General features: G+C 37.8%; 1 protein-coding gene across 9 annotated transcripts in view; it reads right to left on the reverse strand.

Moving 5' to 3' along the window:
• Positions 1-14,605, reverse strand: part of ACSL3 (acyl-CoA synthetase long chain family member 3) — a 55,788-nt gene that overhangs the window by 13,706 nt on the left and 27,477 nt on the right. For all 9 annotated transcript variants that reach the window (XR_014228945.1, XR_014228946.1, XM_082319285.1 and 6 more), the window contains 8 exons: positions 8,440-8,549; positions 6,986-7,124; positions 4,970-5,120; positions 4,240-4,363; positions 3,899-3,970; positions 3,247-3,386; positions 2,349-2,521; positions 1,172-1,246 (listed from right to left, as the gene is read on the reverse strand). Coding sequence is in view for 7 of the 9 variants with exons in the window: in XM_082319285.1 (XP_082175411.1) it covers positions 1,172-1,246; positions 2,349-2,521; positions 3,247-3,386; positions 3,899-3,970; positions 4,240-4,363; positions 4,970-5,120; positions 6,986-7,124; positions 8,440-8,549 (984 nt within the window). In the remaining 2 variants the exon portion in view is untranslated. The remainder of the gene's footprint in view (positions 1-1,171; positions 1,247-2,348; positions 2,522-3,246; positions 3,387-3,898; positions 3,971-4,239; positions 4,364-4,969; positions 5,121-6,985; positions 7,125-8,439; positions 8,550-14,605) is intronic.

Below are 14,605 nucleotides of genomic sequence, written 5' to 3' on the forward strand. Positions count from 1 at the left end.
TCCTGGGCTACATCAAAAGCAGCGTGGCCAGCAGGTCAAGGGAGGCGATTCTGCCCCTCTGCTCCGCTCTTGTGAGACCCCACCTGCAGTACTGTGTCCAGCTCTAGAGCCTTCAACACAGGAAGGACATGGACCTGTTGCAGCAGGTCCAGAGGAGGGCCACAAAAATGATCAGAGGGATGGAGCACCTCTGCTATGAGGAAAGGCTGAAAGAGCTGGGGTTGTTCAGCCTGGAGAAGAGAAGGCTGCGGGGAGACCTTATAGCAGCCTTTCAATACTTCAAGGGGGCCTACAAGAAAGATGGGGACAGACTTTTTAGCAAGGCCTGCTGCGATAGGACAAGGGGTAATGGTTTTAAACTAAAGGAGGGTAGATTTAGACTAAAGACAAGGAAAAAGTTTTTCACGATTAAGTGGTGAAACACTGGAACGGGTTGCCCAGAGAGGTGGTAGGTGCCCCATCCTTGGAAATGTTCAAGGCCAGGCTGGATGGGGCTCGGAGCAACCTGATCTAGTTGAAGATGTCCCTGCTTATTGCAGGGGGATTGGACTAGATGACCTTTAAAGGTCCCTTCCATCCCAAAGCATTCTGTGATTCTATTCCATATGCCAATTTTTTAATGATTTTATTAATAATAATATTATGAAGACTCTTTTCAAATAATTTCTTAATGGCAACAGAAGGTATCATGCATGCACTTCAGTTGAAGTCTCCCGAATCCAGCACCTCTAAGACACAACATACAAGACCTGCACCCTGTCCTGCAAGAATACTGATCTAAATCAGAAAGACGTACAATGCTGTATACATTTACACAAAATGCATATACAATTAGAGTGACTGGAATGAAAGAAACAGTATAGCCAAAGAGAGTCATAATACAACCTAGTCAAAATGCCACTTGCATTGATAGCTCCTCTCTAGATATTTTTAAGTTTAAAAACCGAGGAATTTATTTTACCTTTTTTCTCCCCCCAAGATCAAACTTTTATAGGAAAAAGTAGCATTTAAAATTTAAAAAGCCAAGAAATAGTCTTCTAATTACTACTACTGAGCAAATCCCAATAGAAAAAATATAAATAAATATAAAATATAAATAATAAAATAATAAAAAATAAAAATAAAGTTCTTACAAACACACTATAATTTAATCACATACAGGAATTCTCACCTTCTTCCCAGTTCATTAACTTGATTTCACAACAGACCAAAGGTGCTCCCACTCTCCCTGTAGTGTAGTCCCAAACTAGAATTTAAAAAAAGAGCATTTTTCAGAAAAAAAAATATCAAAACTGATTAGAAAAATCTTTGTTGTCATGCATCTTATTTAGTGAAAATTAACTTCTATTTTTTCCTGAACTTTAATTCATAGAACAGAACTTCCAAGAAAACCAATGGATCTGTCAAAGTCATGCAGATAAAATCCTTATCCTGCAAAGAGAATAGACGGCTGTATTTACAGATATCTCCAGTCATATCAACACAGCTTTGATAGCAAGCTGTCCATGTGGGATCACACTTCAGAAGCAGCACAACAACTTTAAATAGTGTTTGCTGGACTCTGAAATAAGTAGCAATATTTCGTAACAATTCAGGGATTCTATATTTTGATTCACTTTCCTGAAGTCTCAATCCCCAACACTTCTGCTTCTGGGCACCTTCCCAAAAGTGCATCACCGGAGACTACATCACTTGTATTACAGTTCCACTATTTGTTTTTCCAAGCTACTGAAGAAGCCATTTCCAAAGACCTCTTGGAATAAAAAACATGTCACAGCAGCTGGTGGATCACCAAGGAACATAACACACGTTCTACAATCCAGCGTAATCTAGCAATGAACCTTAGATACTCCTCATATGATTCCTAGGTAGATCACACTATTGACAAAAAATAGCAGTTCTGACTGTTTCTGCCACCATTGAATATGACTGAAATTTTAGGACTAAAAGGCAACTGAAACCTTTAAGTTCTATTATATGAAATTAAAATCTGATGCAGGCTTTTTCATTCCAATTTTTATTTTCCTAACCTCTCAATATACTCACCAAAACCAGAAACAATTTATTCAGTTCAACTGGTAAGTGAAATAATGCCAAGATCCCATTCACACTATTACAGGTTCCTCTATCACGAATGAGAACATTCGTTTTATAGGTAGGTCACCACCTTTAGCACAATGTGTCAAAATTAGCAGTCCTACTCTTTTATACATTTATGATTACAAGTAATTCCCAGGATTCCCCAAATACGTTTGGTGGCATACACCAAATGAATAGACTGTCAAAGATGATACACGCAGAGCACTCGGCACAGATCACAGCACTCAGTGGGATGCACCAACACCAACCTTCTGTGATTGTTCCAGCTCCAGCTGATTCAGTTAGTCCATACCCCTGTCCTACAGGGCAACAGAAACAAATGTTCATAAACCGCTGAGTTGCTGCAGAGAGTGGAGCTCCTCCACAAAGCAGGATGCGAATTTTTCCACCTAGCAGCATTCGTACTTTCCGGAAAATAAGGCTAAAATGCAAAGATAAGAGTATATATTTGTTGCTTAAAAACAAAATGAGAGACTACCTAATTCTGTATCTGACCTGAAAGTTTCCACCATCTTCGAATCAATTTTTATGGCATTCAAAGAAAATTCTGAAGGATCACATTTAAGTTTCCAAAAACACAGGCACAGATTTCTAAGCTTGTTTCCACATTCTAATTTGAAGATGGGCTAAATGTTTTGAGAACACAGACTTAGTAAGACAGTAAAGTTCTCTGATTTTCTCCTAAAATAATTTAAATAAGCTGTATAAATTTTGCAATTATATTATCCTTTAGTCTCACTAAAGTTGGGAGTTGGACTCTATGATCCTTATGGGTTCTGTCCAACTTGAGATATTCTGTGATTCACTTCTGTGAAAATGTGAAGTCTACAGTTAGAATAGACTTCCCATCTCACCCAAGAATTCTGTAAATCCATTGTTAAAGTCCTGATGAAAATAATGCAATTAATATAAATCTCCCATCAGTTTCAAGTTAAATAACATTCACTTAAATGATATCAGTAAATATTTAAAGCCATCACACAAACTACTGATTTGTTGTTTCAATTTACACTTAATTACAGACTTGTTCATGTTCAAAGTGTCAACATTAAAACAAAGAAAAGCACAAAAAAAATCAGATACTGCTCATGTGGTAAGATTTTCATAAACATTTTTTGATGCCATTAAAAATAAAATTAAAATTACCTATCACAGAGTGGGGTAGTGTAACCTTTGGAAATCTGTTCCATTTTGTAGTTGTAAGCCAATATAAATAGATTGCGCTGGAAAGTAGTCATTTCATTCACTTTATTCATGACATTTTTGTAGATCCGATCCATAATTTCCTAGTTACATAAAAAGATTAACTTTAACTCAAAAGAAACAGAAATCCCAAATTCAGTACAACAAAAAGGAAACATGACCTAGAAATTCTAGTACGTTTCAGGTGACAACCCACTCCCAGGTTGCTTCCTCACCCATTGCTAAGAGATGGCAAGATGTTCACAGAAATAAGGAGGGCAAACATCTGAGCAGGAGCACTCGTTAACCCCAAGCTGCCTGCTCCCAACTATCTTTATTCCATTCGTTTACTATGATGAACAATAAATGACTAATTAAAATGGCAATCTAATTCCCATAACTATTTAAACTTTGAAAAATGTTGACACTCATTATGATGAATGCTTATCCCCAACATATAAATAAATACCAAAAATATTATTTTAAGCTAGCTTAACATCAAAGGTTCTACCTTTTTTATTTACATGATCAATGCATTCATTTTGTTGTTAAAAATTTGAATTATGCATTATATTTTTAAAATAATTTTAAAATTATTTATCCTTCAGTTACTTACCGGGACAGCTGCCATTAGGGTTGGCTTAAGTGTAGTAACATCACCTTTGCTTCCCTTCTTTATTTTAGAGGACTAAAGCGAAGAACAAGTTTACTAGCAGACACATTCAAGATTTTTAACATGAGAAACAAAATGACATAGCACATGTTTCAAACAATTGTTTTAATTTAAATTATATTTTAACAATTAAAACTACTCCAGAGTACCAGTCATAACCACCAATACCCTGTTTCACGAATTGTAGAAAAGAATATTTGTTGTAATATTTTTTAAGAAATATTACAAAGATCTGATTTTTTTTTTTTTTTTTTTTACCATAAGGGCTTACATCTACAACATACCTGGTCAGCTAAAGTCTGGGGTGAAGAGTAACCAATGCGGCATCCATGAGACAGACACACGAGCTCAGCACTCAGCTCCAGAACATGGGCAAGAGGCAAATAGCCAATATAAATGTCTTTTTCCCTGTAAAGAATTTTTGAAAGATACGTTTATGTTGTACCATTAGAGTCCTCAGATGAGTCATTAAGCTAAATTTACACAGAGCTTACTGCAGAACTAGAGAAAGTGGAAAAATGCCTTTGAGCTTGAGTACATATTTCAAATAATATGGGTTTTGTTTCAAAAGTTGCATACTACATACTGTAGGTTTAAGGCATGAACAAAGTGTGATGTTTACTCATCCTAAGACAATTAACCGTGTACTATTGTTGCAAAGGCAACTCTGTGGACAAGATTAAAAACTGCATCAAACAGAAAGAAACCACAGAATTTAACACTAACCAAAGGAAGTACTGCTTAGGGAAGTTTTCAACCACTCTAGTGCAAGGCGGCCTCACAGGCTTTTGTGTCCCGGTCTTGCCCACATACAGAAGACGAGAGAACAAACAGCACATGAAGTAGTCATGTCATTTAATGCAGTACTGGAAGATGCTCAGACATCAGTGCATAGTATGATGTGTCACAGACAAAGCAATATAAAACAGTTAATATTTTACACAATAATTAATCTAAAGTTATATACAACTACATGACTTCTTTATTTGCTGGTAAGTAACTGTTGGTACCTACCCCAGATTTGGAATCCTCTCAGCCATTCCAGTTATCCCAGCGATTATGTTGCAGTGGGAGATCATAACTCCTTTGGGAACTCCTGTGGATCCACTTGTGTACATGATCACCGCGATATCCGAGGGCACAGGCCTGGCCTGCTGTTTGTTTCCTGTAATTTGTGTTAAAAAAAAGAGAACGTAAAATGTGTGGAGAGCCTATCAGACTGGGAGATCTGATATACTAAGATATTTTGGCAGTCATTCCAATATAACACTACATGACTATTGCTATTACATTTTGCTTTCGATTAAAAATATTGTGGTCAAGATTAAGTGCCTTCACAAAGAGCAAGAACTTCTTTGTATTAGCTGAGCAATACTTTGAGTGATTGTCCTAGTCTACCACAGCAACACTTTTTCTATTATGTTTCCCATATTCCTGCAGAGGAGAGAAAAATGGGCAGAGCTTTGGCTTCTCCAAAACGCCACAGATCTTCACATCCTTGGGAAGGTATGCTGCACCAGTTCCATGCTGCCGCAGGGTCAATCCCCATTTGCAAAGCTACTTTCTCATACGCTCCCCGGCAGTGGAACACCACAGTGCTTCATTTGCAACACCTGCAGCAAGGCACTGCTGAGCCACATGAGGTCCAATTTCTATAAATATTTAAAGTAAATTCAATAGCTTTAATAGGATTAAAGTGTTTTTTAAATACTTGCACAGAGAGCAAGAAAATATGAAAACAACTGTGTTTATTCAGAGGAAAAACTGCATAACGTGCAACACATGCGGCACAACATACATGTTGAATGAGAAGAGTGAAAGCACATTTAATAATTTCCCACTCACTGAATCCTGTCCATCCTGCACGATGAGCAACAGAGGAAAAAACATAAGCAGCAGCTCATGTACTTAATATAATATTAATTGAACATGCTCAACCATAAACAATTCATTGTAGTATTCCACAATTTATGAATGGTTAACTTGACAATGTTCCTTTATTACAGTGTATAGTATGTGATATTTAAAGACTGAAGAAAGAAGGATTAGACACCTTTTTATGTAGCACATAGATTAACAAATCTCAAAGAGCTAATGAATTATAGCCATGATTTTTTCTGTTGGTGTTGTCTGAAACAGTTTTAATAGTACATAGAACTAGTACATCAAAAAGGGAAAACCATCTTCTAAAGAAATTGAGAGGTCACGATGTTGGGAGCAAACCTGCCATTCCCTTGAACATCAATGGATTAACCACCCACCTACTCCTAAACAAAAATTAAATCCAACATTCATGTGCCTTCAGTGGTTAAAAGATTCTGAAAACACAAAGGATAAAAACAGAAGAAAGCAACTACTGAATATAATGAAATCTTAAGACACTACGTTTAGCAGGTCTTCAGAGCCAAGAATAAAATTTTGTTATGATAATAGTTAAAACACCTTCTGAAATTCTGAGTTCTAATTCTAAAAGTGTTACGTAGATTGGAAATAGATTTCAAGAAATTTACATAGTAGATTGATACTTTCAGAAATGGAATAAAAGTGACAGGTTCTATCAGATTTAAAAGGCTATTTTACATTCTGTTATTTGTGAATTTAACAAAACTTAATGGTAGCAAATTACTGATGTCTTTTGCTATAAAATGCACAATAGTTTTCTCTGTGTGCTCTGAATAACCTGGTTTTAATATGTCTGATCATAAGAATGCTTTCTAAGTTTCTATCCTGGCCTAAATACTTATCCTAAAAATTATTCTTCAACATGCGACACTTGTTGTGGAGAAGACAGTTTTTATTAAAAGCATTTTACTCTACTGAAAAACAAAACAAAAAAAACCCACACCCCAAAATCCAACCACAATCAAATAAAAAAAAAAAAACGCACAGATTGTATTGAAAGAAAAGCAGATGATAAAAGGTTAATCGCTGCATATTTTCTTGAGCTCTGCAATTTCCCCAAGTTTACTCAACAGAGTCAAAGAAGGACAACAAATGAGATGACCCAAACAGAAAGAAGAGATAACCTACCAGTATCTGCCTTGGCCCCCATAGCTTGCACAGAAGCCATAGTGTGAACAATGACACCCTTGGGAAACTCTGACCATGTTGTTGGTTTGCCATCCACCGTAATAATATGTCGCAGCAGTGGAACTTGAGAAACAATTTCCTGTGGAAATGAACATGTGTTCAGAAATCAAACATGAGGTTTGTGCCAACAAGAAGGGAAAAAAAAAAGAAATCTATCTACTGTATACATTAAAAAAAAAAAAAAAAAAGGCATTGACATAAAATACCTGAGGATTTAAAATATCAGAGGATAAACTTGTCTAGCTTAAACAGCTGCAAAGCTTGAAACTTTCCACATTTAGATTCGCAGGACTAATTGAACTTTTCACTTATAGTCCAAAAACTTTTCCAACCATTTACTGATCTGGGTCTTATTTCAAGAAAAGTCCACAAAAAAGACTGCAAAGATTTGTAGAGATAATTGACCTTCCACTCTCATAGAACACTGAGAAGAAAAAGGTCCTGGGCAGCTGGCAACACCAAACTCACAATAATTCTTAGGTTGCTCCTTGATTACTATGCTATTTAAAATAAGCAACAGCTAGCAAAAATACAGAAAATTATTAGTTAAGCACTAGTTAAGCATTTTAAACAAAATGTGAGTTCTAAAACAATTATCAGTGTTTCAGTGGAAGAGGAAGAAATCGTTATCATCCCTAGCAGAAGAAATTCATCCTCTTAGTGCAAGCTGAAGTAAGTGTGAATTATATATATACTGTCAGTCTAGTTAAAAAAAAAAAAGTTTGGGAAATTCTCATTCAAAATTCAGCAATAGCGCACAGTTTTTATTTAAAACAGTTGCCTTATGTGAAAAGTCTAGTTCCCCCAAAACACATCATGATGAAACTCATGCAGATTCGTTGTTTCACTTGTGTATTCCATCTGGGTCAGCAAGTCAAAAAAGTTTTTTGACTGTTCTCAATGTTTAATAAGCTTTCCCCCACACTGGAAAACAGCTCTAACTCTTCAAGCACCCATCTTTAGATTTAAGAGCCATTCTCTGCTGGGAAAACATCCAATGATAAATCAGGAGGATGATCACATTTAGCTATTCATACACAGTTCATACGTTTTTCTGTTCTTCCCATTTGCTTCAACTGTTAAATTTATAGGCACTAAAACCACCCAGAAACCATAGCAGTTTCTTGTAAAGGTGTTGTTCCAGGCACCACTGCAGTTCTTCAATAGCGCAAAGTGCTCATCCTGTTCTCCAAAGTCATTGAGGAGCCTAAATCCCACTGAAGGCTAACTATGTTTTTTTCTGTACATGAAGACAGATACATAAATCTTATTCTAAAAAAAGTGTCTGCCCTATAGAAAGGCAATACATCATTGTTCTGTACAATGGAACCAGGCCTTTTAACAATAATGAATAGATACACTGGAAAGAGATAGACAAAGAACAGTTTTCTGACCTTCAACTTTGTTTGCATCAATTCTTTACTAGTAATGATGGTGGTCACCTCCGTTTCATTTAGCCCATGTACTATTGCTGGGCCTCCCAGAGTAGCATACAGAGTAACAACTGAAACAGAAAATGGGGGGGGGAATGGTCAATCTCTATTTTACACTTTCAAGTATAGCTTACAATAAAGGGATGAGATTAGCCTATTCCAAGTTAGGCAAAAGAGTAAAAATATTTGTCAACGAATATAAAGGTGGTATAGTTCTGTGCTTTAAAAAAATACATATTACATGGACTTAAATACAGCATAATTTTCAGTTACTCCCAGAAGGAATAAAGAACTACCATCGTCTATGTGACTGTTTACTATTTTTCAAATTTTTCAGACCATTTTTCAAGGTCTAACTAGAGATACCAAAACCACATTACCCTATGTAATTCTCTTCTAGATCTACTCTTGTACCTTCATGGCTTCTACCATTTTAGAAGTAGGCATCTGTTCTCAGTTTAATACACTGTTTAACAGTCCTCTTGTACACAGGAAAGAAACAGCTTTCATTTGCGTGACTTCTGTTTTCAGAATTCACATGCTCTGTTACTAGCCTTTTACAATTGACTGCTAATAAATTATTGTAACATTGTAACACATCATCAACAGATTAAGTCTCACACTCGGTAATAAATTTGTGACTATCATATTCTCCCACCTATTTAAAACAACATTTCTTAAAGGTTTAATCATCACAATCATTAGACATTGAACTGACATCATGAAAATACAGAACAGCAGGGAAAGAAAATATTTAGGAAATTGACTATTAGAAACACTGTTTCCTGTATTTAAGGACACCTCACTAGTGATAGTGTTAAACCACAATCATTTCATATTAACAATTTTTAAATCTTATTTAATTTCTTGCCATTTTTACGGGAACTGCATGGGAAAAGACAGGAAGAGACTGGCGAAGAAAAAGGCAGCTCAAAAAGGTAGAGAGGTAGTGCTCTCAAAAAAAATAATAATTTCTTATTTTCCAAGCAGAATGCTACACAGGGGCATCCCAAAAAAGTGGTAAGATCAACACAATCGATAATTACAACATCAGTGCTGGAAGTTTTGGTCACATCAGGTATCTGAATTTCTTTTGTATTTTAGTCTGGATTTAGATGAATACTTAAACAACGTAACTATTAAAACAAGACACCCCATTGTATGTTAGGGCTGTAACTATACTATGTTCACTGCAGAAAAAAATAAAAATAAAATAAAAACAAACTCTATTGTATTCTAAGATTTGAAATCCAGGGTGCTACTAACCCAGTGCAGCATACTAAGAAGGAACTCAAAAGCAGTTTTGTTACAGAGAAAAGTAAATAGTTGACCTCTACTTATTTTTCCCTTGTTAAAACAGTCCATCATAGTTCAGAACTGTTGCAGGGCAAATGCACATGCACTGTGTTTTCTTTAATTTGGTGGGAGCAAAGTCCAGAAGAGTGCCTCTACTAGTTCCCACGAGCTCTCTCTACTTACTGCAGTGACCCCTGTTATATAAACATCTAGCAGAAATTCAGTTTCCCCAAGCCAACAGGCACAACCGAGATGACACACAGCCTGGAAAGAGAAGTATAATCTCCAAAATAACGATTTATGTAGTTAATTACTCATCTGCAAAGAAGTACACCAAGGACAACTTAGAGCTATATGACAGACCCCAAGAGAAATAGATGTACACCATTTATATGATGGTGTACTGACATCATGGAGGAAAAAAAAAAAAAAAAACACTGAGCAATTACTCTATCTGTGAAATTCTCACTTCTCCACATTGGCACCTAAAACTTTTTCAGGCAAATCTGAAAGTTTAGGTAGTTTTTCCTCTCCTTTTTCTCTTGAAGACATACCTAGCAGAGACTGCCTTTTGTGTTCATCTTTACACATGCAATAGTACAAGTGAGTCTTTGATATCTGGCCTTCTGCTAGGAATACTGCTCTCAAAGTCTGACAAAAAGAAAGATCTCAACACCACTAAATTTGCCAGCTAATATACAAGAACAAAGCCTTGCCCTAAAGAAACAAATAGAACTTTTGCCATTTATTTCAATGTAACTAAAATGTTAAACTGAGTTTTTCAGCATCCATCATACATAAAAAATAAAAAGCAAAGTATACCTTAAAAGGCTTCAGCCAAATCAATTCTGACACAGCCACTTCTGCTCAAGCTTCAGGAAGGCAGGATTGAAAAATGAAACATAACCTTTCCTATTTATTTCATCATTTGGTTATACACTCAGATGTTTTATCTGCCCACACTGGTGAAGAGCTCTTCACACAGATGAAGAGGAGATACTTTGGAAGAAAATCTGTTTTCATGTTGGTACTTCTCCCCATCCCCCCATTTTTTGAACTAGCAATCCCACTCTACCTACTGCCAATACAAGGCTTAGATAGGTTCAAACAATGTAAAATTTACAATCAAGCAAGTATGTCTAATCATAAAACCACTTGTTTGTGCAAGTAATCCATAACAAAAATTACTTTCCCCATTTTAATTCTGTAGGACAAAAGGCATTCTCTCCAACACTAGGTATGAAGCAGATGAACCTGCTCTCTTGGCATCCGTTCTGGGCACGTACCATCAGATTTAATACACTTCACATTCAGAAAGAATGTCACAACACTACCACAGCAGTTAACTGTTGTGAAACTTGTAAACTGAAAAATGCTAATGTAAGTCATTTAGCAATATCTTGCCACACTACTTCTTCAACATCATCTGAATGTTATAATTCATTCAGCAAACCAACTATGTGAATACTGCATAATAATATCATCTGCCAACACACAAGTCAGCCAAGTTCACATAAGATGACATACAGCTTAGATGCCAAATACCACGTCAGACAGTGTGCCGAAGCACGTCTCAATAAGGAAATTTAAAACATTAATCCAACAAAACCAAAACCACATGCATACTATTCTACACATGACATGCATCCGCTATCGCAGATTTTCCGCGCCCCCCCCCCCCCCCCCCAATTACAAAATCTTCCTAGGATTTCTAAGTGTACTTCACTTCCAAAGAAAATTGATACAAGCCTTTGACCTTTATTCCCCGGATAGTCACTAGGAATCTAACAGATCCCAAATGTGATAAAAGGGAACTGACACAGCGTATTATGAGACACACAGTTTAAAAGCAACACAGGCATCTCATCCGAGAACAGCCTGTGCAGATCTCTGCTCTGCCAGGCAAGTTAGCAGCAGTCACTCACTGAAGAAAGGACCAAAAATATCACTGAATTTAGGCTGCAAGGCACCTGGGAAGATCAGTTGCACATTCTCATATGTCATTAGAGCAAAGTGGTCAGGGCCACGGCCAGTCCGGTTTTAAGTATCTCCAAGGATGGAGATTTCGCAACCATTGTAGGCTCCTGTTCTGGTATTTAACCACCCTCACAATGAAGACGTTTGTCGTAATACCTAATCAAATTTTCCTGTGTTTCAACTTGTGCCTGTTGCCTCCAGTCTTACCAAAACACACCTTTGCGCAGAGTCTGGCTTCATCCTCCCTGTACACTCCCATTAGATAGTTTTAGACAGGAATAAGATCTCAACTCACTTATCTTAACGCTGAACAGACCCCGCTCTATCAGCCTCTTCTCATATGTCACGTTCTTCAACCCCTTCAGCATCTTGGCAGCCCTCCACTGGACTCATTCTAGTACGTCAAGGTCTTTTTCTACTGGGAAGCCCAAAACTGGGCACAGTACTGTGGACGTGGTCTCACCAGCGTCCAAATGCAGGAGAAAGACCACCTCCCTGGACCTGCCTGCTACACTCGTGCTACTACCACCCAGGATGCTGTTGGCCTTCACTGCAAGAAGGCACTGTGTACTCATGGTTGACTCACTATCAACCAGGACCCCCAGGTCCTTTTCTGCAAAGCTGCTCTGTATCCAGTTGTCCTCCAGCCTATACTGGTGCATGACGTTATTCCAGCACACATATAGGAATTTGTAACTGCCTTTCTTGAACTCCATGAGGATCCCGACCGCCCGCTCGTTCAGCTGACACGCCCCTCTGAGCATCAGCCCTGACCTCCAGATTAGTGGCTGCTCCCACCAACTTGCTACGGGCTGTGAGCTGCTGTGTTTACACTCTGTCCCATCATCCAGATGTTCAATAAAGACACTAAACAGTATTGGACTCTGTATCAATCCCCAATGGCTGGTAGCTAACTTTGTCCTGCTGATCACAATCCTTTCAGCCAATGGACCAATGAATTTTCCATCCATCTTACCAGCTACTTACCCAGTCTCTATCAAAATAGTTTGGATGTACAGATACGACAGGAGACCATGTCAAAGGCCTTGCTAAAGTCACGGCATACAACATCCACTCTCCTTCTCTGCAGAGCCAGTCATCACACAAGGCAAGCAGGCTGATTTCAAAACAGTATGGGCTAGGGCAGTACACCTTCTAACCAACTCCACCCTTAAAACTAGGGAATAATACAGCGTAAGGGTATACACAAAATAACCACACAGACCCGCAGTAAAGACTCATTTAAATGAAAACTGCTATATACTCATGAATGTACAGCTTCTCAAACTGAAACAGACTCATGCTTAGAGCAGATAGGGACCATTTAAGATACAATTTTCTTGTTAGGCTTGCTGCCAAAATCTGAAAAAAGTCTAATTGATATACATCTTTAGTGTAGGTAGGTAGGAATTTCTGCACATCTGGCTTTTACAGCCCATCTCTTACTGAAGGAGGGTAAATGTGGCATGGGAGAAAAGAGGCCAAACCTGTGAGGAACAGCAGCTTCTAGAGTGCCCTATGGGAAAATGAGAAATGTCCCCCCTGAGAACATCACAGAACTCAGCCAGGCTGGGCTTAAGGTTAGACAGAATGACATACTAAGGAGTTATGATGAAATAGACATTTGAAAACAATTCCTATACCAAGTTGAGATCAGCACTTGATAGGTTTCTCAGCAAGAAAAATAGGCCGAGAGCTCCTATGCATATCCTTGTACCTAGACTCAGACTAGGTTACAGTATACAGCAGGCTTTCCACCGTGGCAGAGGTGTACCTCAACACAGTTGTGGTCCTCTACATGACTTGAGTGAAAGGGGAGCAGACTTGGCTTTGCATTTGTCTCTGCCCTGTGCTGTGAAGTGAAGCTGTGCAGTGAAGCTGTGCAAGGACACCTCCAGCCAGTCTGTCCTATTCTGCCACTCCTCAAAGGCACCTCCAACACAGCCTACAACTGCCCGGCATACACATCCTGCCAAGGAAGCACCTCCTCCTCCTTGAGCAGATCCAGCTCTACCCCAACACAGTTAGCGGTCTCCACAATAAAACTGCACAGGACTAAAGGATAAGTAACTAGAAGTTACAGAATGGGACTAAGGCTGTCATCAGACAGAAGAGCCCAAAAGACACTTCTCTTACGGTCACACCATGCGAGAAAGAGGAGTATCGTCCAGGTCAGAGAACCCAGTCTCAACCCACTGCCAGGGTTAAGGATCCAGTTACTGTATGACTAAACCAGATACTATGAATGAGAGTGAGACTGACTTTAAACAGCTCACCAAAACTAAACACAGTCTTACGTTTTTTGAAGTAATAACTAGGACTCAAGCTTGTCCTTGAGCATAGTCTAAAATCAGCATTCAGGTTAAATTAAGATGTATTAAATGACGTGCAATGGACTATGATGAAGTCAAGAGGTAGACAGAAGAAAGAAAAATATAAAAATATAAAAAATTGTATCAGAATCAGCCTAAGGTTTGAGTTAAGGAATGACTTACAGTTTGGTAAAGGAGTTACTAAGCAGCTTTTTAATTTGAAAGAGCTGCAAAGTAACTTCAGGACTTACTCATTCCTTTTCATTTTTTAGATATAGCAATACAATGGACTCTAACCAAAACCAAAATTGAAGAGTTGACAAAATACCCAGTTAAAACAAAACTTACAGGCACAGATGACAGTTTGATGTCAACTCCTGAAACCTAGTCAATGAATTCATGTGTGATTTTTGTTTGGTTTTAGAAATTTGGAAATCTGTACTGATTTGAGATTAAAAGAAAATAAACCTCTCACAAACTCATTGAGCAAGATATACTTACTGAAACCTTACTCCAGCTGCGAACAGATACACATTTCTCCA

The sequence above is a fragment of the Platalea leucorodia genome (assembly GCF_965183815.1).
Source record: "Platalea leucorodia genome assembly, chromosome: 8".
Lineage (NCBI taxonomy): Eukaryota > Metazoa > Chordata > Aves > Pelecaniformes > Threskiornithidae > Platalea > Platalea leucorodia.